This window comes from Cibotium barometz, chromosome 11, assembly GCF_041138505.1.
Source record: "Cibotium barometz isolate CiBa-2024 chromosome 11, ASM4113850v1, whole genome shotgun sequence".
Classification (NCBI taxonomy): domain Eukaryota; kingdom Viridiplantae; phylum Streptophyta; class Polypodiopsida; order Cyatheales; family Cibotiaceae; genus Cibotium; species Cibotium barometz.
In genome coordinates, this window is record NC_141056.1 from 26675754 (window position 1) to 26701186 (window position 25433).

At 40.5% G+C, this 25433-nt stretch overlaps 2 protein-coding genes across 7 annotated transcripts in view; one reads left to right on the forward strand and one right to left on the reverse strand.

The window, feature by feature from the left end:
• The window catches only part of LOC147633975 (uncharacterized), a 48659-nt gene extending 45141 nt beyond the window's left edge, over nt 1-3518 (reverse strand). The window contains exon 1 of the mRNA XM_086805613.1: nt 3384-3518. Within this exon, the coding sequence (XP_086661739.1) occupies nt 3384-3518 (135 nt within the window). The remainder of the gene's footprint in view (nt 1-3383) is intronic.
• An 8747-nt stretch (nt 3519-12265) lies between these two features.
• LOC147633976 (uncharacterized) overlaps nt 12266-25433 on the forward strand; it is a 66938-nt gene continuing 53770 nt past the window's right edge. For 3 of the 6 annotated variants that reach the window (XR_015266957.1, XR_015266955.1, XM_086805059.1), the window contains exons 1-2: nt 12266-12415; nt 12495-12535. Coding sequence is in view for 1 of the 6 variants with exons in the window: in XM_086805059.1 (XP_086661185.1) it covers nt 12404-12415; nt 12495-12535 (53 nt within the window). In the remaining 5 variants the exon portion in view is untranslated. Of the gene's footprint in view, nt 12416-12494; nt 12536-12657; nt 13978-14434; nt 16860-16889; nt 17733-25433 lie in introns of those variants that run through there. The other 3 variants (XR_015266956.1, XR_015266958.1, XR_015266954.1) reach the window with 3 other exon arrangements.

Here is a 25433-nt window from a genome sequence, read left to right on the forward strand (position 1 = left end):
ACGAAGTACAAGTGTTTACCAAATGACGGAGTTTGCATAGGCCCACATACATCACTATGTACAAGTTGCAATTTGCGAGTGGCCCGCACAGAACCATCCTTTGGAAACGCAGAACGCTGCATTTTGCCCAATATACAGCCTTCACAAACATGTTTTAATGGTGCCTCAAGAGGAGGCAATGAAGCAACCATATCAAATTTCTGCAAACGCAGCAAACTAGCAAAGTTCAGATGACCAAAACGAGCATGCCATAGTTTTGCATCTGAAACTGCCTTTTCATCAGAAACTGCATTTGCTGAATCTTCCGCACACTTGTCATAAGAATTGAGCCTATATAGCCCACAAAACAAGGTGCCAGATACAATAATCGTATCACCAGAAGTCAAATCATGAACAGTACATCTGTCATCCACAAATTTGACTACTAGTCCAAGTCTAGCAAGCGCAGAGACAGACAATAGATTCTTCTTAATCCCTGGCACATACAAAGCATCTGAAAGTGTGAAAGCGCTGCCATTTGCAGCCGTAAGCATAATTTTACCAACGCCCTTCACTGGGTAAGAAGCATTATTGGCACATGTGACAGTATTCCCATTAGGGACAGCCTCAAGAGAAGTGAACATATCACGATGTGAGGTAATGTGCTTTGTAGCACCACTATCAAAATACCAAACATGAGAGTCAACAGAAACTGCCAAACATGCATCATGTACAGATGGGTCATACTGGCAATACACGCTAAACGCCCATTCTATATCCTGCACAACATTTGCAGAATCTGCATTTGTAGAAGCATCCGCTATTGTGGCTGCATTTGACTCTTTCTTCTTTGCCTCTTTAACCTTTAGCTTAGGGCAATTCTTAATGACACGATGCACCTAGTCTTTTTCTTGCCTTTATCAAGAGCCTTCTCAGACTTATTGTTGCTACCTGTGGAAGGAGAAGAAGTTGCAGACCTACTAATAGGAGAAGAAACAGTGGAAGGGACTACCTTACCACTTCTTCTCTGCTGCTGGGTAGCAATAAATGCTTGATCAACTACACGCTGCCTGGCCCTGTTTTGCGTGGACTGCGCTTCTTGCAAAGAGCTTGTTGACTAAAGTATCATACTTGACAGCATCAGGTCTGTCCTAAGTAAGAAGTCTCCATGTGGAAGCAAAAATCTAATATGTCTCAGGTAAAGTATCAAGAACAGTCTGCACAAGAGAATGATCAGGAATAATCTCACCTGTAAAAATCAACTGTTCTTTGAGATCTTTAATCTCAGTAAGAAAAACATTCATGTCATCATCTTCCTGCATAATCTTTAATTCTAGCTCTTTACGCAGGTAAGCGATTTTTGCCTCGTTTTACGACCTGCATACAAACCAGCTAGAATATCCCAAGCCTGTTTTGCTGTTTTAGCTGAACGAATATGTGGGGTGATGTTACGTTTGACAGAAAGTGCAATCAAGGCATGAGCCTGCGCATCTTTACCATCCCAACGAGCTTGTTCAGCACCGGGTAAAATAGCAGCAACAGTAGAGCTGCTAGAACCTGCAACATCCTCAACAGATCCTACATCCATAGAACCTGGACGTACATCCATACCCTGCACAATGTTCCACACTCCTTTTGTAACCAAAACATGCTGCATCATGTATGCCCAAAGAGGGTAGTTGCTGTCTCCATCCAATTTGTCATCAGCAGATAACATGCAAAATACATCATTGCTATTATCAGCCATGGCCACTGGCTGAAACTGATGCAAAAGCTACCTGTAATGAAGCAAAGACTAAACAGAAAACAACTCGTGCTATGTAGCACGGTCCACAATAGAGTATGTATACCTGTTTTGCAAAAAACTGCACTGTCAAAATTTCTGCAGAAAATGACGAAAACACCTGTGCAAAACTTGAAATGCAAAAACGGAGCCCGAAACGACCTCAGATGCGATTTCTGAGAATGCAAGGCCCTACGGGTTGATTTGTAGAGTATAGGGACCTGCAAGTGCTCGTGAAAGCTCACCTCAATCGGAGAACGTGAGTCGGAGGGTGCTGGCAATGTAGCCCTGAGAGCCGATGCCTGTTCTGATACCAATTGTTGGAATTAGGGTTGCAGGAAAGCACACAAAGCTTGGAGAAGAAGAAGCAAGAATGCACATAACACAAAGTGTATTAGATTGTGTCAATGTACAAAAGATAAGTTAGCCCTATAAGGATGGGCGTATATACAAGCCGGGGGAAAAAACCTCCTAAAGAGGGAAAAAGTGCCCCGGCGGTCCTAAGTGTGTTCACACACATCACTACCTATATATATATGGCAACACTCATGCGTTCTGAGCTTTCAGGATTCATAGGCCACTGCATGACCTTCCTGCATGAGTGCACCTCCTAGGACAAAACCACTTGCATCAGTTACTACCTCAAAGGTAGAGAGAAATCTGGCAGCTTCAGAACGGGATTGGTTATTACCAAGGAGGTCTTCAGCTTATCAAAAGTATCCTTGGTTATTACCAAGGAGGTCTTCAGCTTATCAAAAGCACCCTGGCACCTGGCGGACCACTGAAATGGGATATTCTTTTTGAGAAGGTTAGTTAGGGGGGAAGCTATGAGAGCATACTTTGGTATAAAAATTCTATACCAACCAGTCAATCCCAAGAATCCTCTGACTTCTTTCACTGTCTTTGGTTCAGGCCAATCTATGACTGCTTGGAATATCTTTGGTTCAGGCCAATCCGGAGAAATTCCATCTTTGGATACCAGAAAGCCTAAGTATTCAACGTGGTCGGCAGAGAAAGTGCATTTGCTCTTTTTTGCAAAGAGTTGGTCCTTCCTTAGAATCTCAAGAACTTTTCTAACATGAGTCTCTGGTCAGCTGCATTCTTTGAGTAAATCAGAATGTCATCAAAGAAAACTAGAACAAAATCATCCAAGTATTCTCTGAGAATGTCCTGCATTAAGCGATTGAATGTAGCTGGGGCATTTGTCAATCCAAACGGCATGACAGTAAATTCATAATGCCCATAGCGAGTATTGATGGCTGTTTTTGGTATATCATCACTCTCGCATTATCCTTTCTGTGCCTTTTCCTTTTGCTTCTACTGTTGGTTTCTTTCCTTCTCCTTTTAAGACGACAAACTTCTTTTTCCATATTTCTAGTTTCTATTGGCAGCTCCACATTTTCTTTTTGTAGTTCTTTAGTCCATCTACCCCCACTGCTGCCTCCTACGTCCTTTTCAGCTCCACTCAAGGCTAGGGCATCCGAAGCCTTTCTAGATTCTGGTCTCGATGATGTAGGTAGATCTGTATGTCTTGACCCTCTGTCCGAATTCCTGTCTCCTGGTTGATGTAGAATTATCTATTTACAGGTAGGTATGGGTGCTTCCAAGTATGCCCCCAAACCTCCTTGAGCTCCTCCAATTCATGTGTCTCCCATTGCTCCGTCCTCTCAGCCTCCAACTCGTATACCTCTACATACTCTTTGGCCTCTAGCACTACCAATCGTGCCTCCGACTTCACCAGGTCCACTTTGTCCATGTCTACTCTATTCTAAACATCTATTATTATTCTTAGGTGCTTCTCCCTAATCAAGGCACCCTGTGCTTTCATTCTCCTTTGCCTATGGCCCCGTTCAATCCTCCTACATTTGTTGTGCTCACAGGTCCCATCTAGCCATGTTTCTTTTTAATTCTTCCACCTCCTGCCGCCCTAGCCCTTTGTTGGACTCTTAGAGCTCCATTAGCTACCTTTGCAGGTCATCTACTTGGTTGGCTACTGCTCTCCTCCTACACAGCTCTTCCTACAATGGCTCTTGCTGGCTCCTCAAGGCCTATAGTGCGTTTGTGCTTTGACCACATGCCTTGTCCTTCTCCCTCATGATTGTTTACAGTTTGGTCATTTCCTTGAGGCCATCTATCACACGAATCTATGTAGGTAGTTTAAAGCTCCCTATACCTAATCCATTTTTATTGTCTCTAGAAAACTGGATGGGCTTCGTACAATCGAGGCTGATTTGGGCATTGTGGATTTTAGCTGTGGAAGCTACATCTCCAGTTATACTATGGTAGTGGAGGATGCTTCCTACTACCTGCTATTGCTCCAGCCTCTAGGACAGCAACATGAATTGGCCCAGTGCAACCAAATCCTGCTCCATATATTGACTACTTGGCCCTTCCACTCCTTCACTAGAACCACCCTTAAGGATCTTCCCCTTCTTTGTGCTGACCTTCTTCTCTCCAGCCTCTAGGACAACAACACGGATTGGCCCAGTGCAACCAAATCCTCCTCCATCTATTGACTACTTGGCCCTTCCACTCCTTCAATGGAACCACCCTTAAGGATCTTCCCCTTCTTTGTGTTGACCTTCTTCTCTCCAAGCTTGCTACTCATGTTCAGGAATGCCTCTTCTCAAAATCTGGTCTATGCTCATTTTATATAACCATCCTGCCACCACCACCGCGAATGACTTACCTCAGAGAGTAGCGAGCAAAGCTTGCTATTCATGTTCAGGAATGCCTCTTCTCAAAATCTGGTCTATGCCCATTTTATATAACCATCCTACCACCACCACCGCGAATGACTTACTTCGGAGAGTCAGCTTTTTCCTCTAATCCCTTGACATGTACTATAGAAAAGACAAGTTGGAAAGGAATTGCAGTATTTCATCATACCAACTTAGTCTCTCTTCATCTATGATGAAGAGGTGTGCATCTGGGAAATCATCCTCCATCCCATCTGGAGCTTCTCCTTACTCCAATCTAGATAGAAAATAAAACACACCCCAGGAATAAACATGTATGGTGTATGGGATGTTTTATTGTGAACTCAAACTCTTACAGTAATAGCATCCATATGGCTAGCTTCATTGTTAATTCTAGCTAGTTTACTAGATACAAGAGTGCCTTATGGTCCACATGAAATTCGAAAACATTCCCCAACAGATAATGCCTCAATTTGTTGATTGAGTGAATCATCCCTAGTGGTTCCTTTTCTATGGTGGTGGAATAATTTCTCTTAGTTTTTGACAACCTTTTACTTGCATAATACACTGGTCGGAACCATCTTTCATGTGATTCCTACATTAAAGCACTTCTTATGGCCAAGTCAGAGGCATCCACCACAAAAACGTGAAACACCAACTCAAAGTTTGGCTACTAGAGAATCGATGCCGAGGATAGCATTCGTTTCAGATTTTGGAATGCTTCATGATATGCTCCTGACTAGACATATTCCACATCCTTTACAGTTAGGCTGTACAAAGGTATTGTTACATTTGCCAGGAATCTCATAAACCTACTATACCACTTAATTAATCCTATGAGTCTTGCTAACTCCTTATTATTCTTAGGTGGTTGCAGCTTTACTATGATCTCGACTTCCGTCGAGTCCAAGTTTGCTAGTCTTTCTATGAAAACTATGTGTCTCCCCAACAAGGATCCACTTGTGACTGCAAAGGCACACTTAGCTTTGTTAAGACTCAATTTGTCCTTTTTGCATTTTTCTACACATTATTAAGTGCTTTATGTGATCTTCTTTTTTCCCAAACACACTGAAGTCATCTACAAAAACCCTCATGAAGGTGGTCAAATATTCATATAATATTTCTTGCACCATTCTTTGGAATGTGACTGGAGCATTCTTCAGTCCGAAGGTCATCACATTAGAGGTGAAAGCCCCCCATTCGATCACAAATGTCGTTTTCTCTTTGTCTTCTAGAGCCATGCGCACTTGGTTGTAATTGCTGAATCCATCCACCAAAAATGAATATATCTCATGTCATGTACAACATCCAATAGTGAGTATATGAATGGTAGAGGGAATGGATTTGTATTGTGGAGGCATTCAACTTTGTGTAGTCTATGCAGACTCTAAGCTTCCCATTCTTCTTGGGGACAACGATTATACATGACAACCATTCTACTTTGTCTATTGGATGAATCCCACTCTTAATAGCTTATCTATCTCCTCCTTGACTTGCTTGGCATAGTTAGGATTCATCTTGTACCTACTCTACCTTATTGGAATTGCATCCTCCTTCAAATTGATCTTATGCTGATAGAAGTTGGGATCAATTCCCTTCTTGTCAAAGTAGTTTCACATGCAAATACATCTTTGTAAGATCTCAACAGATAGCTCCAAGAGTTTTTCTCTAAATTCGTGACTCAGTTTTGCACTGACTTTTACTATTTTGGGCTCTTGGTCATCTCCTACTTTATCTCTTCAAGCTCATCTTCTTGCACTCTGATGTTATATCTCTTCGATTTGCCTTCTTCTTTCTTAATAACAAACATGGCCTTTTCTTACTATGCATGTATCTGTGTTATCTTGTCCTGATTGTCTTGAATTTCTTTATTTTCTCCCCCGTTTTGTTGTTTTTGATGTCCTTCATTCATTAGCACCTCAGGTTGGGTAACCAGGATCTCCCCCATTTTTATCTTCAAGCTCATCTTCTTGCACTCTGATGTTATGTCTCTTCGATTTGCCTTCTTCTTTCTTGAGAACAAACATGGCCTTTTCTTGCTATGCATGTATCTCTGTTATCTTATCCTGATTGTCTTGAATTTCTTTATTTTCTCCCCCATTTTGTTGTTTTTGATGTCCTTCATTCATTAGCACCTCAGGTTGGGTTACCAGGATCTCTAGATCATACCTTTGGACAATCTACTCTATGTCCACTTCAAAGAGCGACAACAGGTTCGGATTCTTTGTCAAGATCTGCTCTTCTTTATCATCTTCCACTCCTTCCAAGTAGTTTAGACCTTCTGCATGGAATGGTCGGCTGGCCAGACTCATCTTGTCCTTCCCTGCGATGCATACTTTCTTCTTTCCTTTTTGGATTGTAATCCTGTCAGTTTCCCAGTTGTGTTTAATTTTTCCACTCTTGAGACATAGTCTTTCTAACAACATGGGATATGCACCCGAGATCTCAGTCATCTTCAGTGAACATACATCCTGCCACTTCAATTTGCTCTCCTCTGATGATTCCAACTGGCCAAACCCTTCTTTAATCAGCCATCCTGATCTAGAACGGAGCAAGTTGCATTTCTATAATTCCTAGCTTCTTCACCAGGCTATTTGATATTATATTAACTCCCAATCCTCCATCTAGGATGACTCATAATACTGTTTGCCCTCTTATTTTTATAATCACTTCAAGAATAGATGTGTCGCAATCCTAAACTATTTCCACATTTCTACACTCTGCAAATCCAAATTCTCCATTTCTTGAATGGGCACTTGCACCAACTTTTCACTTGGCACTCTATGGCTTGGAGAAACTCCTGCCTATAAGTTGGGTACTAGATTCAACATTTAATCTAGTGTGATCAGCTTCATTTTGCTGAGATCCTCCCACAGGTCATATTCCTCCCCAGGGTCATATTCCTCCCTAGGGTTGTTGCACCTCACTTTGTTCATCTTTCCTTCTTCTTTATTGGCTTCTCTTTCTTTTTCATGACCTTCCTATGTTAGTTCTTTTATCCAGACTTGTTCCAGATTCTTTTCAAATTCCTTTTGCGAGATGCTTTTACTGCTCTAGGCTATTTTAGGCTCCAACTGGCATTCCTGAATCCCTTCTTTAGTCATCTTCACACTGCCTAGTGAGAGAGAGCTAATATAAGAGTATAAGCTAGGTTGTTATGTGTGGGTAAATTTGTCATGATTTATAACAATTTATCCTTTAAATATGCTTGAGCTTCATTATTTTATAAAAGTACTTATCTAGTAGTCATAGTTGGAAAGTTTTGTAGTTCTTGGGATGCTCAAGCATGTGTGGTTAGCTATTGGGATGATGATTCTAATAATTAGGAAAAAGGTCATTTTGTCTATGTTAATAATTACCTCTTTTAAAGTGGGAATTCAATCTTTTAATGTTAAGAATAATGGCCTAACCACTTATTTGTCATGGTGTGGTAAATTAGGATGCATTGTATAAATGCCTTTTGATTGTTTAAATTCTTGGTTGAGCTATTTTCTTGGAATTTGTGTGCTAATCTTATGGCAAGGTTATATGATAAGTCAATGTTTGGTATGAATTCTTATTTGGGTCTTTCCATGGATTAGTGAAGGGACTGAATAAGTGTGGGTGTGTCTCTAAGGGATCCAACACAAAAGATTTCAACTATTGGAATTAGTTAACAAGAACAAACAAGACGTGGATATGAGTATTAGTTCCAAGTCTTAAACATGAGAACTAGTTCCAGACTTTGTCACAAAATATAATTGTGAATCTCATTTAGGGACAATCTAGACATTGCATGAAATTTGTTAAGGATTCTAAGGATAAAAAAATGAACCCCTAGTTGAACTTTTATTAGAGACTCAATCCCACAGGGATGGAGCTAGATGAACACATTAAGATATGGAATAACCAAAGGATTAGATCGATTTATATTCATTGCTTTATGTGTATGCAAACTGAAGGACTTTTTGGGTGAGGATGGCCTCCCATCCGAAGGATGGACACCAATCTTCACGTGTGGGGGGGTGGTGATCCAAATGATTCCACTGACTTATCAATGAAGGAAAGGCATTGAGGGGTATTGAGCCAATCCCCTCCTCCACTAGGTGTGACCAAGACAAGGTCTTAGGATGTAGTCCTTGGAAAGACCATGAACCACGACTCCTGGAAAAGTCATGAAGTGGCTTGAATGAGAAATCTTAGGGTAGTATATTCATGTATTGCACCAATGGAAGTACGAAGGTCAAGCTAATAAGGTATTTGGAGATGAATCTAGTATGGGCAATCAATGAACTTGCACAATGATGAGGACCTTACCTCAAGCGAAAGAATTATTTCAAGATAAAGTTGATTTGAATGGATGTTTTTTTGTCTAAATGAACTTAAGGGAATACCTTAAATCCATCCATAGGGACCAAGTGGAGGGTGGTGGTGGCTGGATCAAAGGGTCCACAACCCAAGCTTCAATACAAGCTCGAGCCTCCTTCTTCATTTCCTTGACAGAAACGATGAAAAGAATAAACTAGAATTGTATTCCCCTTCTACCAAAAAGTTTTTAAATTGACCAAAAAATTGATATTGATTTTGAGACCCTCTTGGGTTTGGAGGAATGTCTATCCAGATCCCAAGAGGGGGAAGCTGGGTTGGGCCTCACAATACGCTTTTTCTAGCTTCTTGTTGTAAGGGCTAACCGAGGTTTATAATGCAAGCAACAAAATGCTCCTCTAATTCTTAAGATTTATAGATATCTTTATTCAAATTTTGATAAATTCATCAAGAATCCAAGATCTAAATCAATATTGTCAAATCAAGAGTATAATTTCAAAGAAAATAACAATGGCAAGAGTATAATGCAAAGGTCAATACTCCTTGTTAGGTGAGCAACATGATCAAATGGATCAAATTGACCCATTTTTCTCTAGAAATCTTACAAAAACGGTGAATGCATTGAGAATTAATAGGAGTGTAAGTTAAATTAATGAAGAAGTCACGCTAGTATTGCTGCATTACATGAATTGTTCCATGCTTTACATTTATGCTTAATTAAGAAACAATGGAGTGCTACAAATGAGATAAATAAGTGTAAATATGATCTTGTGTTTGTCAAGGTAATCTTTGTGTTTATGCATTCCAACAAGCATTTCCATATCATGAGGTGCATTGTACACTCGAAAAAGTATCCTTAGGGAAACTCAAAAGAAATAATATCAAGACTTTAAATATTACAACAAGAGGTGCATATTAAAAGTAGGTCCTAGTAGATAATATTTGGAATGGTTGGTATACCAATATCACACTTCAAAATACTTTTAGCCTATGTATAAAAATATGTAAGGGTGCAGAGTTGGCGTGCTTCATTTATAAAGTATGAGAATCAATCCTTCTCTTTTAATCTGTCCATGGTCATAACAATCTCAATGATCAATGTTCATTGATATGTTCAATCAAACAATAACTAACAAAAATGGACTCATGCAACTAATCCATTCCTATGCTTATAGATGGAGTATGAGCAAATTTCCAATAGGGCGTGAACAAGTTTTTGTTGGAATTTGGAATCATATGTGTATGCGTTCACCAATGTTGTGTTTAACCCTTGTATGTGCATGAGGGTATGGCTAAGCTTTTGCAAGAGTATACAGATGTATTTGACATGCCCAAATCCTTGCCACCTAAGGGGGATGTTGATCATGGAGTTGAGCTTGAGCCAATGAGCTTGAACCAAATGCCAAGCCGATGAATAAACCCCCTTATTGTCTCCCAAAGGTGGAGAAGGATAAAGTTGCCAAGCAAGTGAAGGAACTAATTGATATTCATTCTCCTTTGCTTCACCCATTCTCTTGGTAAAAAAGGAAGTTGGTTCCTTCCACAGATGTATTGATTATAGGGATCTCTTAACAAGATCTCTATAAAGAATAGATACCAATTCACAAGGTCCCAAAGGTGGAGAAGGATGAAGTTACCAAGAAAGTGAAGGAACTAACCGATATGGGATGGGTGGAACCAATTTAATCTCTATTTGCCTCACTTGTTCTCTTGGTCAAAAAGAAAGATGGTTCCTTTTGCATGTGTATTGATTATAGGGATCTCTTAATTAATAAGATCTCTATCAAGAATAGATACCTAATTCCTTGCATAGATGACTTCCTTCATGAGCTCAAGGGAGCAAGGGTGTTCTCTAAGATTGATTTGAGATTGGAATACCATCAAATTTGTATGAAGAGGGTGATGAGCATAAATTTGCCTTTAGAACCGAAAGGGGTCTTTTTCACTTTATGGTGATGCTGTTTGGTCTATGCAATGCATCCGAAGCCTTGATGATGAATAAGGTACGTCAGCCTACCTCTTCAAATAGGTCCTTGTATTCTTCGATGACATCTTGGTATATAGCAAGGACGAGGAAGAACACTTGAGGCATGTGAGAGAAGTATTGGATGTGAGAGAGCCAACCACCTTTATGCGATGGAAAGCAAATGCACGTTCATGGTGGCACATGAGGTGGAATACCTTAGCTATATTGTGGGCAAAGATGGCATTGGAGTGGATCCAAGGAAGGTCTAATTCTACTCAACTAAGAGGGTTTCTTTGTCTATCATCATTTTATGGGAGATAGATAATTTGAAGAGGAGGGCATTCTTTTGGGATGCCCACCACGGCTAACAAGAGCTTTGAAGAGCTGAAAAATATGCTCACTTTAGCCCCTATGCTTGTGTGTCTAGATTTATTAAAGCATTTCACCACACAAGGGTAGATGCATGTGGAAGAGGCATTGGGGTTATCTTGTATATCGACCATGGAGTGATTGCATATGAGAGAGTTGAAAGCTACACGATAAGGAGATACAAATGCATGTATGTTGATCAAGAGATGATTGCTATCTCACATGCCATTAAGAAGTGGGTGGCATCACTACCTCTATGGGAGTAGATTTTATTCGAAGGGTGCTCGATGCTAAAATATTTCTTATGTCAGCCCAATCTCTCTCCTAAGCAATGAAGGTGGGTTTCTACTCTTCAAATTATGACTCTAGATCACTTACACAAAGGGGGAAGGACAATGTGGTTGCCGATTCACTCTCTAGAATATGGGCATGTTCATTAGCAGCCATATCAGAGGTGCATAGTGATTGGATCATTGACATACAAGAGGAGTACTTGCTCGACGAAGAGGTATCTCAAACGGTAGAGAAAATACAAGATCCTTATCCATTTGGCATTTTAAACATCTTGAGACAAAAGCATACACGTCTCTCTCCAAAGTCCTTTCCAATGAAAGCATTTTCTCACGATATCATAAGTCTTGAAGAGACCCAATTGACTTGCCAATGGCATGGAATGCATTTCTTTAAGTACCTTTCATCATTCAAGCAAAAGGTGTTTGAAGAAATGCATTCCATGCAATTGGCAGGTCACTTGGGTCTCTTCAAGACCTATATGATAGCGTGAGAAAGTGCTTTCATTGGGAAGGACTTTGGAAGAAATGCCAAATGGATAACAGAGAGACATGGTTTGATTCTGGCCTACTTTGCCCTCTCACTTTGCAGCAGCGAAGGGTTGAGATAAATAAAGGGCCCAAGGAGTGTTAATTCCTCTCAAAAAAGAAAAAAGGTTTAACTAGATCTAATGCGTTTGAAAAAAAAGTTTATATTAACTGTTCCAAATCTGTCATACACCAGAGCTGTTCCAAAAAAAAGTTTATATTAACTGTTCCAAAAAGTTTATATTAACTGTTCCATATCTGTCATACACCAGAGCCAGAAAAAGAATATAAATAAATATTATTGGTCAAAAAAAAAGTTTAGATCTAATGCTTTGGAAGAAAAAAGTTTAGATGAAAAATGTGGAATAAAAAATGTTGTATAAAAGAGGAACCCTAACATTTTGAAGGTTTCTTCTACTGAGGCTTCTTCGTCCGTCTCTCTGAAGCGTGTGCTGTGTGTTGAGCGGCCTGCCTACATTCAGCTATGGCGGAACAGGTGCGGTGTCCGATTCCCTCCTCTTTTTGTCATCTACACAACCTCTCTTCCTCTCACCGTTTGCTCTTTTCTGCTGCAGACGGAGCGCGCTTTCCTCAAGCAGCCGAAGGTTTTTCTCAGGTGACTCTTCCTCTTTTATGGTCTGCTTCCTGTTTTTCTTTAGGGTTTAAGACTCCCAGAGAAGCCATTGAAGGTAGTGCTATGCCATTTAATGTCATTATAATGTGATTTGTTTGTTTTAGGTATAATTAATTGAGGGCACGGCTTGCTGTCCAATGCGAACCGAAACTTTGTCTGTGTTTTGGGTTACGGAGGCCATTCAAGGTGGGATTTGCAGGTTGTGTTGTGATAAGCATATGAGATAACCAATTGAAGCTAGGGTTTCTGGTAAATGCGAGTGTCATACTAGGGTTTAAAATCCTTAGAAGGATCCATTGAAGCTAGGTTTCCTTAGGTAAGTGCAAGTGTCACCAACTTGGACAGATTACCAAAGTTGCCATCTAGGGTAGGGTTTTTATTCAGGTTTTCCCAAGTATCTTCCTTTGTATCAGGATCCTAAGGCTCCTAGGGTATGTTTTACATTTATTTTCAAGTTATTGAGATGCGATTAGCACTTTAATAGGCCTCAAGGCTCCTGAAAAGACCTTTCAGATGTGGTAGTTTGTAGTTATGTGTTAAACTTGGTAAGAACCCTATGATATTTAGGAAATAGCAGCTCTGTAGTGGGGTTATTTTGGGTCTGATGGAGTTTATAGCCAAAGCCTCCTTAGGCATTCCTGTAGGCAGGCAGCTTGTTGAGCTGTCTTGAAGTTTTTTCTTTTTATCTTTTATTTTCTTTTTTCTTTCTTTTTTCTCTTTTTTTATTTAATACAATAAATAAGCACCAATTTTTTATTTTATAAAAAACCCTAATCCCCCTATGGCCCTCCCCTTTGCGCCCACTCCATAACCCTTTTTTAACATGAGTATTATTCCAAAAGAAAAAACACCTAACCCTAACCTCCCCTTATGATGTCAACATTCCCCCCACCCCCTAGCCTCATGCCTACGTAGCCCAAACCCCGCATGTCTCATAGCCCAACCCCTCCCCTCCCTTTGATACCCGTGCATGCTAGCTCCTAATGCCAACTCCATCCATGCCAGCTCTGGCAATTCCCCTGCGACGCCAACATTCCTCCACCCCCTAGCTTCACGCTTGTGTAGCCCAAACCCCCCAAGCCTCATAGCCAACCCCTCCCCTCCCCTGTGTGCCCCCCCTTTAACACGTGCATGCTAGCTCCTGATGCCAGCTCCACCCATGCGAGCTCTTGATAATGTCTCTTCTTGCATTGTAGCCCCCTTCTCTCTAAAACCGCTCATTCCTCTCTAGTGACTCTCCTACTCTGCCAATCCCCTCCTCTCTGGCTGGTTGTTGGAACATGTCAAATAGGTATCAAATTGTGGGATGTTCTAAGGGTCACCATTTTAGATCAAGATGTTTATCCCACATGGGAGATTTTGGTTGTAACCTTTTGGTGCCTATATAAAGGCAAGTTGAAGTTATGCACAAGTACTTTTCTCATAATCTCTCATGTCTAGATTTCTCTCTCTCTCAACTCTTGTGAGTAATCATTGTCATTAGCATTATCCTAAACCCTAATCATGATGCTTAATCATTACCATCCATCCTAATCCTATGAAGCCGTAATTTTCCTACATAGTATTAGAACCATGGTCTCACTAATCCCAATTTTCCTCTTTCACCTTTGCCAAAATACCCCTACCAAGAATGATTTGCTTGGTTCTCCCTCTACACAATGGACCAAATCATAAACTTTTTGGTTCAAACGAAAGGTCCTTCAATTGCTAAACTACACATAAAATGGCCCATCTTAAATGCAACACGCAGAGCAAACAAGCACCTTTGCACATCAAAAATTGATGAATTTCTCAAGCAATTGGACAAATTCCTTTTAGGTATGGCTTATTGATAAAAGCTACCTCCTCATGAAATTTCAAGTCAATTGATGCTCTGTATAGGTAGCTGGGAGGAGCAAAACAAAGAAATGCAGATTTTGGACATTTTTTTACAAAATCTTTAAAACCCCTTGAGGTGTTATTTAGCAATGGTTCGAGCTTCCCATAGAACAAATTGCAAGGCTTTTCATCAAGTGGATATAGTGAGAACCAATCAAACTTTTATTTTTTGTATAGTTCCATTAAGCAATGATTAAGTAATCAAGTGCATAAATTTTAGCAATTGAGGGTGCAATATTGACCTTGGAGATTTCTCCATCACTCTATTGCCTTCTTTTATAAAAGCCCCTTGGTTTGGTCCCCTAGTTTCAAGCTCCAAATACTTATAGTTTTTAGCTTAGGTGGAGCATCAATGTTTTCGTTATCTGTTAGCATGTAACCACTATGGTTGAAGGTTTGGTACATGATTATGGCTTCTTAATCTCAAAAGCAAAAAGCCTAAGGCTAGGTTCAAGGTGTACTACAATTGCCATGTCGAAGGACTAGGTTTCTCATAGTATCTTAGCACCAACATGCACCTATATGGTGAAGGTGTGTTGATGCGAGATGAGCGAGTGGAAATTGAGCCGATAATGTAAAACCATGAAGATGCCACTAAGTCCAAATTAGTGGACAACTTAAAGTCTTCAACAAAAAAAAGTCTCAAGTTGTTCAAAGAAGAAAGGTGAAGTTCAAACTGTCTACTCCAATAATGGTTCTTTCAAATTTAAAGAAGAAGATCGTTTGTTCAAGAAGAAGATGTCATCAGCACAGTGTGAAAACTATGAAGAAGTTTCAAATCAAGCCTTCAAAGAAGAGGCTAACTTTATCAAAGATTTATGAACCTTTTAAGTCTTGTGTGGTCTTGGCCAGTCTTAGTCCTTACTTCTCCTTATGTATTTATGTTATCATGTTTACTCCTTGTTTGTCAAACATGTAAAGTATTCCTTATATGGCGAAGTTGGTGAAACCAAAGCAAAAAGTATGCTTTGTAATCCAAATCACCCATTATATTAGGAATCATTATTTGAGGGGGAGTGTTGGAAAATGTCAAATAAGTATCCAAGTTGTGTGATGTGCTAAGTTTGGTGCCTATATAAAGGCAGGTTTTCTAATTGAAAGTATGCACAAGTACTTTTTGCATATTCTCTTTTGTGTCTTTTAGCAATCTCTCTCTCTCAACTCTAGTGAGTAATCATTATCATTAGCATTAACTTAAATGCTAATCATGATGCTTAATCATTCACATCCACCCTAATCTTGTAAAACCCTAAATTTCATACACACTGGTCAATAAGGAAATGACATGCTAGCAGATCTCCGGTTGTTTGTGAGCTTGGCATACGTGTTGGATAGTGTAACCATCACAGAGATAGCGAAAACCACACAAGAAGTCCTTGTAATCATCAATGATACTCCCTAAGGATCTTGTAGATCATGTAAAGATGTTCCCTACTCTGCAAGAGCAATGCCCCAATGATTCCTTGTTTTCCATCTTTGCATGGGCAAGTGCTCACAGTACTGCTTGGGCACCAAGACTAGACGTCTTTGTCTAGTTCTCGCGCTAGTTGCCCATAGCTTCATGTGGTGAGTAGTTATGCCCACAAACACCTTACACTTCTAAACCACGCTACAATTTTCTCTTCAAATACCTATTACCAAAGCTAGGGTTTGCTAGTCTTGATCTGAATGTATGTTGCTTGCTTTGAGATCCTATTGACTGGATGTATATATCCCATCTAATAGATTTAGAATACATGTTTCTTGTTGTAGCTTGCCATGCCCTACCTCAAGACCATATCATGTAGTATATATCCCATCTAATAGATCTAGAATGCATGTTGTTCTTGTTGTAGCTTGCCATGTCCTACCTCAAGACCATAGCATGTAATTTTTAAAGTACCATGTTGTGCTTGTTGTAGCTTGCCATGTCCTACCTCAAGACCATAGCATGTAATTTTTAAAGTACCATGTTAGTATGTGAGAGAGAGGTTGAGAGAGGGTAAGAGTTTAATGAGATGTTAGTCCATGACAGAGAGGTTGAGAGAGGGTAAGAGTTTAACAAGATGTTCCACATGAAAATTAGGGTCACACATTCTCTTTAGGCAGCACCTTTAGGGTTTGAATACGTATGCATTCTTTTCTTATTGTTAAATGACTAGTCAACTCTGGAAGAAAAATAGCAAGAGTAGCTATGCAAAAGTAAGAGCGCTTGATTCACCCCTTGAGTGCATGAGAGTGGGGTTTAACCCTTTATAAGCAAGCAGATTCTTGTCACCGTCATTAAGAGAGGAAGGGAAAGGCATTGATAAGTTCCTATGGCAACAGAAGAGTGTAAAAGGAAGGGTGTGTGTGTGAAAAGAGATTGACCGATCTGTTTCCTTTCAATGTTTTAACCATGTTAAGTGCAATCACTTATGGTTTCCATGCTTACCTTATTTTATGTACATACATGTGTATGGGTGTATGGGTATGGAAGCGCGAAAGTGTGTACACATTCTTGTGACAGCAAGCAAGGGTTTGTGCAACAAAGAGAGTACAAGATCTATTTCCTTTTAAGATTTTAAACCATTAAATGTACTCACTTGTGGTTTCCATGCTTACCTTCTTTTATGAATAGAAATGAAGAGGGTGTGTGTGTGTATCATAAGAGTGTGATATTCTCTTAACTTTTAAAAATAATGATTGCTCATGTTCATGCAATATTGCCTTTCTTCTCTAGCATGTTACAATGATGGTGTTTTACATTTTATCTTGGGGCTATATGACCTTGTTTAGCCGCAAACTGAGGTCATCTTTTTGGATGTCAACATAGTAAGCACATTCTTAGTGCTTTGATTTGTGTGTGAGAGAGATACATTGAGTAGATAAGAGGAAAGCATGTGAGAAAGAGCAGAGGGATTGAAAGAGAATAGGAAAGAGAGACTTTATGCATGCTCTATACTAAAGCTATTTTTGAGCACATGCACAACTATTTGCTAATGCCATATTCTTGAGGTAAGTGTTGTGGTGAAGCAAGCCCAAGCTCAAGCTTGTGTGTAGGACAACAAGAAAGAGACTGACCTCCCCATCCTCTTCCTCCTCGAAATCAAACCCGGCTTCTCTAACATCCACCACACCAAGCCTCCCCCGGCCAAGCATGTTTTGCTGACACATTTCTTCAATCAAGAGAAATCAGGGACCCCCACCTCAAAACTGGAGTAGATGAGGTAAGCTCTAGCCAGTTAATAGATTCTAATGCTATTACCATAACTCACGTGAAGAGAGAAGAAAGAGGCATAATTCATGCTGCTATATAGCACAGCAAGGTCACAAAACTAGTAGTTTTGTCCCTCGATCAATTTCAAAGGTAAAGATTTTAAGCTTTTGGCTCGTTCACAAGAACTCATTCCTTTATTTCACCCAGATGCTTGCATAAATTAGTAATCGCCACCTAGATGTAGGGTAAACCAATACAAGTGGAAAGGTTCTTATGTGCCATGAGGCGGATATAATTCAGTTCTCCTTGAATGGGAATCTGACCAAACTTAAGTTTAGAGTCTTGTCCTTAGGCATATATAATGGGATTCTTGGTATGATTGGCTCATGTAGAAATAGCTAATAGTCATTGTCACAAAGGAACTATTTTCTTCATGTATCTTTATGCGACAAGGTGCAATGGATTGGAGTAATTGGAGACCCTATCCTACAACTTATAAAGGCATCCAAGTTATTGAAGGAGCGTAGGAAGACACAAGCAATCTAGATTGTCACAAAGAAACTATTTCCTTCATGTATCTTCATGGAAACAAGGTGTAAGGGATTGGAGTAATTGGAGCCCCTACCTTAGAACTTATAAAGGCATCCAAGTTATTGAAGGAACTTAGGAAGACACAAGCAATCTAGATTGTCAAGCTCAATCCTCTAGGTAGAGTCAAATACAAAGAAACCAGAATGGTTGAGTGAGTATGCTAGCATATTTCCTGAAGATTTATCTAAAATGTCTTTGACCTGTGAAGTTGATCATGAGATATGGTTGATACCTACTGGAGCTCATCCAACTACAAAAAGAGCTTATAATATGGCCATTCCAAAAGCAATTGGACCCAAGGAATAGTTGAGGAAACTTTGGGATCAACGCTTTGTTTGACCCAATGTATCTCCTTAGGATGTGCCAATTCTTTTCCAGACAAAGACGGATGGAACTCTCAGATAATGCATTGATTATTGAGGGTTGAATATTGACTTATCATAAAGAAAAAATATAGGATAGATGAGTTGTTAGACCATTTGTATGGAGTCCTGATATTCATAAATATTGACTTAAAATCAGGATATTATGAGATCAGAATTAAGAAGCAAGATATTCCTAAGATGGCTTTTAACACCAATAGGGACATTATGAGTTCACAATAATGCCATTCAAATTAATTATTAAATACCCTTGATATCTTTAATTTATTGATGTAAGAAATATTTACAGAGCATCTGGATGATTTTGTTTTAGTCTGCTTTGATGATATTTTGGTTCTCCAAGAATGTTATGAATCATGAGAAGCATGTGATAAAGTCTTGGAAGTCCTCAAAAAGCATTAACTTTTCACCAAGAAGAGCAAGTTTAGTTTCTTTATTGATCGAATTAAATATCAAGGGTTCATAGGCCAAGAGATGGAATATCAATGGATCCCACAAAAGTGCAAACTGTCAATGGATTGGCTAGAATCAAAGACAATAAAGGAAGTCACATAATTCTTAGGGTTGACAGGGTGGTATCGAATCTTTATTCCCGAGTATACGAAGATTATTTCTACCTTGATGGCACTTCTTAAGAAGGATGTTCCCTTTCATTGTTCTTTAATGTGTCAAAGTGTGTTTGATAAGCTAAAAATCGTGTTACTATAATGAATCCTATACTGAACTTGCCAGAATTTGGGAAGCCCTTCGAAGTCATTACCAATGTCGTTGATTTCACTGTTGGCAAAATCCTAATGTAGGAAGGACACCCCATAGCTTATGAGCCTTGAAACTTAAGACCTCGTAAAAGGAATTATTATGTTCATGACCTAGAGTTGCTTGCAATAGTGCACATCTTGAAGCCTTGGTGACACTTATCTTCTCAGATAAAAAATCACCTTAGTTATAGACCATAAGAGCTTAAAATGTATTTTCACTCAGAATGATCTTAACATGAGGCAAAGAAGATGGATGCACATGCTTGTGAAATCAAGTATACATCGGGAAGAAAAGAGATGATCTAAAGCGCTTAGCAAGAAGGCCTCCTTACTCGTGGTGGTAAACGTGATTTCAAATCCTTTACCCACTGAAACTAAGGAAAAGATTAGGTCAAATAAATTATTCACCCGTATTTTTGCCTTGCTTAAGTAGGACAATAAGATGGCCTAAGAAGTAAGGAAAGTCCAAGGATTCTAGTCAGACAATGGATGTTTGTAATTCAATATCGATTGTGTGTTCCTATGCAGATAGAAATATTAGGATTCTAAATGAATTTCGTGATAGCCCTATAGCAAGATACCTTGGCTATGTGAAGCCTTTCATGGCTATAAAGAAGAGTTTATTTTGGTCTGCAGTGAAGAAGGATGTACTTCAACATGTTTGTCTACCAAAAGGATAAAAAATGTCAGGAAACTTGAATCCTTTACATAACCCGCAGATGAAGTGGGAGTGTATAAGTATGGATTTCATTACTTGTTTTCCTTTAATTAATGCAAGATATAATCGTGGGTAGATCGCTTGACTAAGGTTGTTCATCTGATTCCATTGAAAAAGCCATATAATACTCTTGATGTTACTGAAGCCTTCTTGAAGGAAATATTCAGACTTCATGGACTGCACCTAAAAGAATAGTCAATGTGATCGAGATGCTAAGTTCACATCCCACTTTCGGACTGCATTATTTAAAGTTATGGGTACTTCTCTAGATCTTAGAACTATCTACCATACGAAAACTAATGACCAGACATATCCAAGTGATCAAAGATATACTTTGAGCGTTTTGTGGATGAGAACCTAGAAGATGAAGAATTATGTACATCTGGTAGAATTTTCTTATCGAAGCATAGAGATGAGTACATTTAAGGCACTTTACAGAGAAATTATATTGGTCCAACACATTAAAAAAAGTGAAAATGATGAAGCAAATATTAGACAAAATGGATAATCAAATGAAGAAAATAAAGAAGGATATCAAATCTATTCAAGAGCATTATGCTGATCTAAATTGAACTATCAGAGAGTTTGTTGACGGTGATATGGTCTTTCTTCATATACGATCGAAGGTGGAAAGTACAAAAAGCTATCACCCAAATATTATGGACCACGTGTGATTACAAGAAGAGACTTAAAGATCAAGCTTACAAAATTTTTCTCCCTCCATACTTAAAGATTCACAATGTCTTTCACTTCAGATTATTGAAGAAGTATGTTGCACATCTAAGTCATATATTGGATGACAAGCACGTCACCTTTCCCGGTCAAGGTCATGAAATTGGAACTATAACAGTTTTGGGCAGCAAAGAAAAACCCCTTAGGAACAATATCTTAAAAGAATATTTAATCATATGAAAGTTTTTCTCGGTTGAGGATGCTAATTGGGAGAAAGAGGAAGAGTTGAGGAGATATTATCCCCAATTTGCAAGATGAGGAAATTTCGGATCTTCAAGTGGGGGAGAGTGTAAGATCCCTCTTCCCCTTACCCTAATATAGTTGAGGAATTTATTTTGGATGTAAATTTCTAGTGAGAGAAGATATTTTGATTTGAGCACTTTTAAATAAAAAATATTTATTGAGGTTAGAAAACATAATTTAATACTAATAGTCGAGATGTCATGTGTTAAATTTAAGTTTTGGTTTCTCGATGTGCACCTACACTCCCTGCACATTGGGATTAAATTAAAGAAAGAAAAGCATAAAAATCATTTTTAAATAAATAAAAATAATTATTTTTAAAAATAAATAAAAATAATTATCCGTTAAAAGATAAAATGACATATTTGTGCATTACCCTTGGTAAAGGATGTGAATAGAGTACAATTAAATAATAAGAATTATTTGTAAAAATATAAAATGAAAAATTTACGCATTACCCTTAGCAAAGGATGTGAATAGAGTGTAATTTAATTAAATTCAAGGGTGAATGGATGAAAGATTATAGTAGTATAAGTTTGAAAGGTGAGAATGAATTGCTTAGGACTAACTTTTGGAAGGAAAAATAATAATTAATGTGGAGTCTTTGGTACTCTTCTTCGGGATTATGTTCTCAACTACATGGATCTCCTTTAATATTCTTCTTCCATTAACCTGAATAGTCAACAATAGGCAATTATTCATGTGCTTGACCTATTAAGTGCTCTTCTATGGAGGGTGTTCTTTTTTTACTATTTTTTGTCTAGCTCTTTTCTTCCTTTCTAATGTCTTCATTTGTCGTAATTATTGTTATAAGTTTTCCTTGCAAATTTTTTGTTTGGCGATCACAATGCCCTACAAGGTCATCAATTGCGTGCGAGTGAGTAATATGGATCTCAAAAGGTAGTATCGGAGCAAGTGATGTAAGCAGTACGGATTCTAGAAAGGTAGTATTGGTAGAACTTTGAGTAAATTTCTTTCCAATACCAGTGCTAGGAATTTTGATGGCGCGCTTTATTCCAGGATTGGCGTATTAGATCTCATATCCATCATAGTGGTACACTAGTCTAGGGCACATCTACATCTGCATGGTTTCACTTGTAATCATTACTTTACACTCAATATAAAAGTTTTTGAATTAATGCATTTATCATGGGTAGCTCAATACAACAAAATGAACAAGAAGAATACAAGCTCTTTTCCTCTTTAGCCCATTCAAATGATATTTGAAAGCTTCTTGCGTTAAGATTTGAGAGATGGTTTGTATAGTATTTCAAAGTTGCTTGACATCAAACCCTACGTCCCTAAGTGAGTTGATTTGCACATCTTTTTAGGTACACAAATATCTAATGGGAATAAAGATGATGCTGAATAGTTTTGTAGTGGCTATTTGGGACTACCACAAGGCCCTTGTTCAAATTAGAAAAGCACCAAAATAGGTATACATGTTATATACTTCCATGCCCATCATTCCCAATTTGCTCCTCTACTATTCTAATTGCTTTGATAAATTCACTCATATTTGAAATACAAAAATCGAAGAACTATGGCCATAATGCTTACATGGATGTACTAGACAATTGTGAGCAACTCAATACTAACATGTTTTTCACTTTCACATTAAAGGCAAGACATAGAACATCTTAAACATGGGGAAGGAGCTATATTTGATTTCTCGTGGTGGTATGGGGATGGGTGTACATGGTTACCCTAGAATGGTAACGACCAATCAATTTCCATTCTCAAATCCAAGGAGCATTGAACAATGTAGGATGCTTAATATAATCTTTGCAATATATTAAGAAGAAAAGCCAAAAAAAGAGAGAGAGAGAGAGAGAGGATCGCCATCGCCATCGCCATCGCCATCGCCATCGCCATCGCCATCGCCAGCGCCTTTGCCATCGCCATCGCCAGCGCCATCGCCATCGCCATCGGTGGTCATCCCGATCTCACAATGGACCTGCTCTTTTTGTCGCCAGAGCCGTTCCTGCAAGCTCTCCGCTAAGCACCCGCCGCCATCCAGAAGGGAGAAGGTCCTCGGCCTGCATCACTTCCACGACCACCCCATCAACTTGCTGTCCTTGTTACGCCGGGAAGGTAGGTGCGCTCAAACTCGTTCTGTGAATCCCCTGCTGGCATGGCGTCTTCGCCGGTTCTGAGTTTCCACCAGGAGACTCCTCCACCACCTCTTCGCCAGTTTGTGATTCCCGACCGTGTTATGGATGGAGCGGACTCCTCGAGCCGTATTTTCAGGGAACGAGCAGTTGTTGGGCGCATCACAGGTCGCTCCATCACCCGTGCTGCCTTGCGTGACCATTTGCAGTCTGCTATGGGTACCCACCAGGGTCGTGTGCTGGAGGTCTCCTATCTCGGACGCGGGATCTTCATGGCCTTACTCTCCGATGCAGCCTCTGTGGCTGCCATTTGCGCAGTGGTCCCTATCCTAGCTGGGGGGCGTGCTTTGTATATCTTGCCTTGGTACCCTTCCTTCACTGAGGACGAGTTCGAGGCCAGGCAGATTGCTCCACGCTTTCCGCTCACGCTCTCTCTGCCTTCGTTGCCCCGTCAGTTCGTACAGGAGGATTTTGTCATTGCCTTAGCCTCTGACTTGGGGATTGTTGTTCCAGGCTCCGTCCGTTTATCAGCAGGTCCTCCTCGTGTACAGCTTTTTGCTTCCTCTGCCATTCCGGACTCTATTCTTGTTACTGGCAGAGGATCTTGTCGTTTTACTCAGCGTCTCCTCGTCACTGGCCGACCTGGTCAGTGTCTTCGGTGCCATGAGATGGGGCACCTGGCTAGGCAGTGTCCCACTCTCCCGTCGCCTCGTCAGCAGCGTCCTACCACTGTCCAGCCGGAGCGCAAGGGGAAGACTCCTATGCAGCCAGATGTTCCTTCTTCGAGTCGTCCACCACCCCTTTCCGCTCCTGCTCCAGTCGACGAGTGGAGGCCCGTTCAGCGCAGTCATAGTTTCCAGCAGAGGGAGCGGCGTGTTCCTCCAGTTCCGCCTTCTCAGCTAATCCCTGCGGCTAGACCTCTTTCACCGGCTCTCTCTTCAGTTCAGGGCACTCAGTTTTCTCAAGGTCTCGGTCAGCAGACTCCTCCTGCAGCGACAGGTCTTCTGACCCCCCCCCTCCCCTCGGTTGCCTTCGCCTCGGGCTTCCCAGCTGGCTGCCATGCAGGTTGATGCCCCCCCCCCCTGCTCCTCTAGCTCTTCCTGCGCCCCCGGTCTCCATCCCGCCCCCTTCGCTTCCTCTTCCACCTCCACTGCCTCCTCCTCTGCCTTCCAGAGTGCCTCGTGCATTTCTAGACTTCAGCCCGCCAGCTTGGGGTGCAGCGCGTGCAGAATGCAGCGGCCATGGCTTAGGCCCTTTCCTGATCAGACTCTATGTCTTGCAGCCATCAGCGAGAGTAAGTGCTGGTTTGCAGTTTGTTGGGGGCCCTTCAGGTCCGATGCACTCTTTTGTCTTACCCTTCGGAGGCTCTGAGGTTTGGTCAGAAGAGAGTGTGTTGCAGTTTGTTCGCTCCCATACTTTGTCACAGTTGCAGGGTTGGCTTGGTGCCCGTCTTGACGCCGACTGGCTCTCTTCTCTGTTCCCACGCTGCTGTGGCGCGTTAGAGTGGTTGGATGCCGAGTCCTGCTTCTGCTTGCCAGTGGTTATATGTTTACAGGACTCCTTCTCGATGCCATCCTCTATGCAGATTTGGGGCATCAAGCGGGTGGCTTCAGTCTTGCGATGTGCGCAGACTGTGGTTAGCCAGTGGCTCGGGGATGTTCGCTTCTTTGCAGAGGGGATGAGGATTCCTTGTTTACCTCCACAGGATGATGCTTTGGAGATGACAGCCTCTTCCAAGAGGCAGAGATTGTGATGCAGTCACTTTTGCTGGCTATATTACATGATGTTTTTTGATGCAGTCATTTTTGCTGGCCATATTACATGATGTTTTTTGGTGCAGTCATTTTTGCTGTCGCTATTACATGATGTTTTTTGATGCCATGATTATAGTTGTACATGCTCTTTCATGGGATGTATTGCTTCGGTCAGCTTGTTGGCTGTACATGCTCTTTCATGGGATGTATTGCTTCGGTCAGCTTGTTGGCTGTTCACTGTTGTGGTTGCCTTATACCTTTGGTTTGGGGTCTGCTGACTCCTTGCTCGTGGGTGTTTGATTTGGATATACAGTTTTTTCCTCCTCCTTGGTGCTATGCATATCCTCTCTTGGAATGTTAATGGTTTATGCACTTCGAGGATAGTTGGGAACAGAGCTTCCCGACTAAAGCGGGAGATTGCTAGCGCCACTTCGCCATCTGTAGACATCTTGCTGCTTCAGGAGCATAAGCTGGCGCATCCCTTTGGTCACCTCCTGGGCTCTGGGTCCCGCTCTTACTGGTCGCCGGCCATTG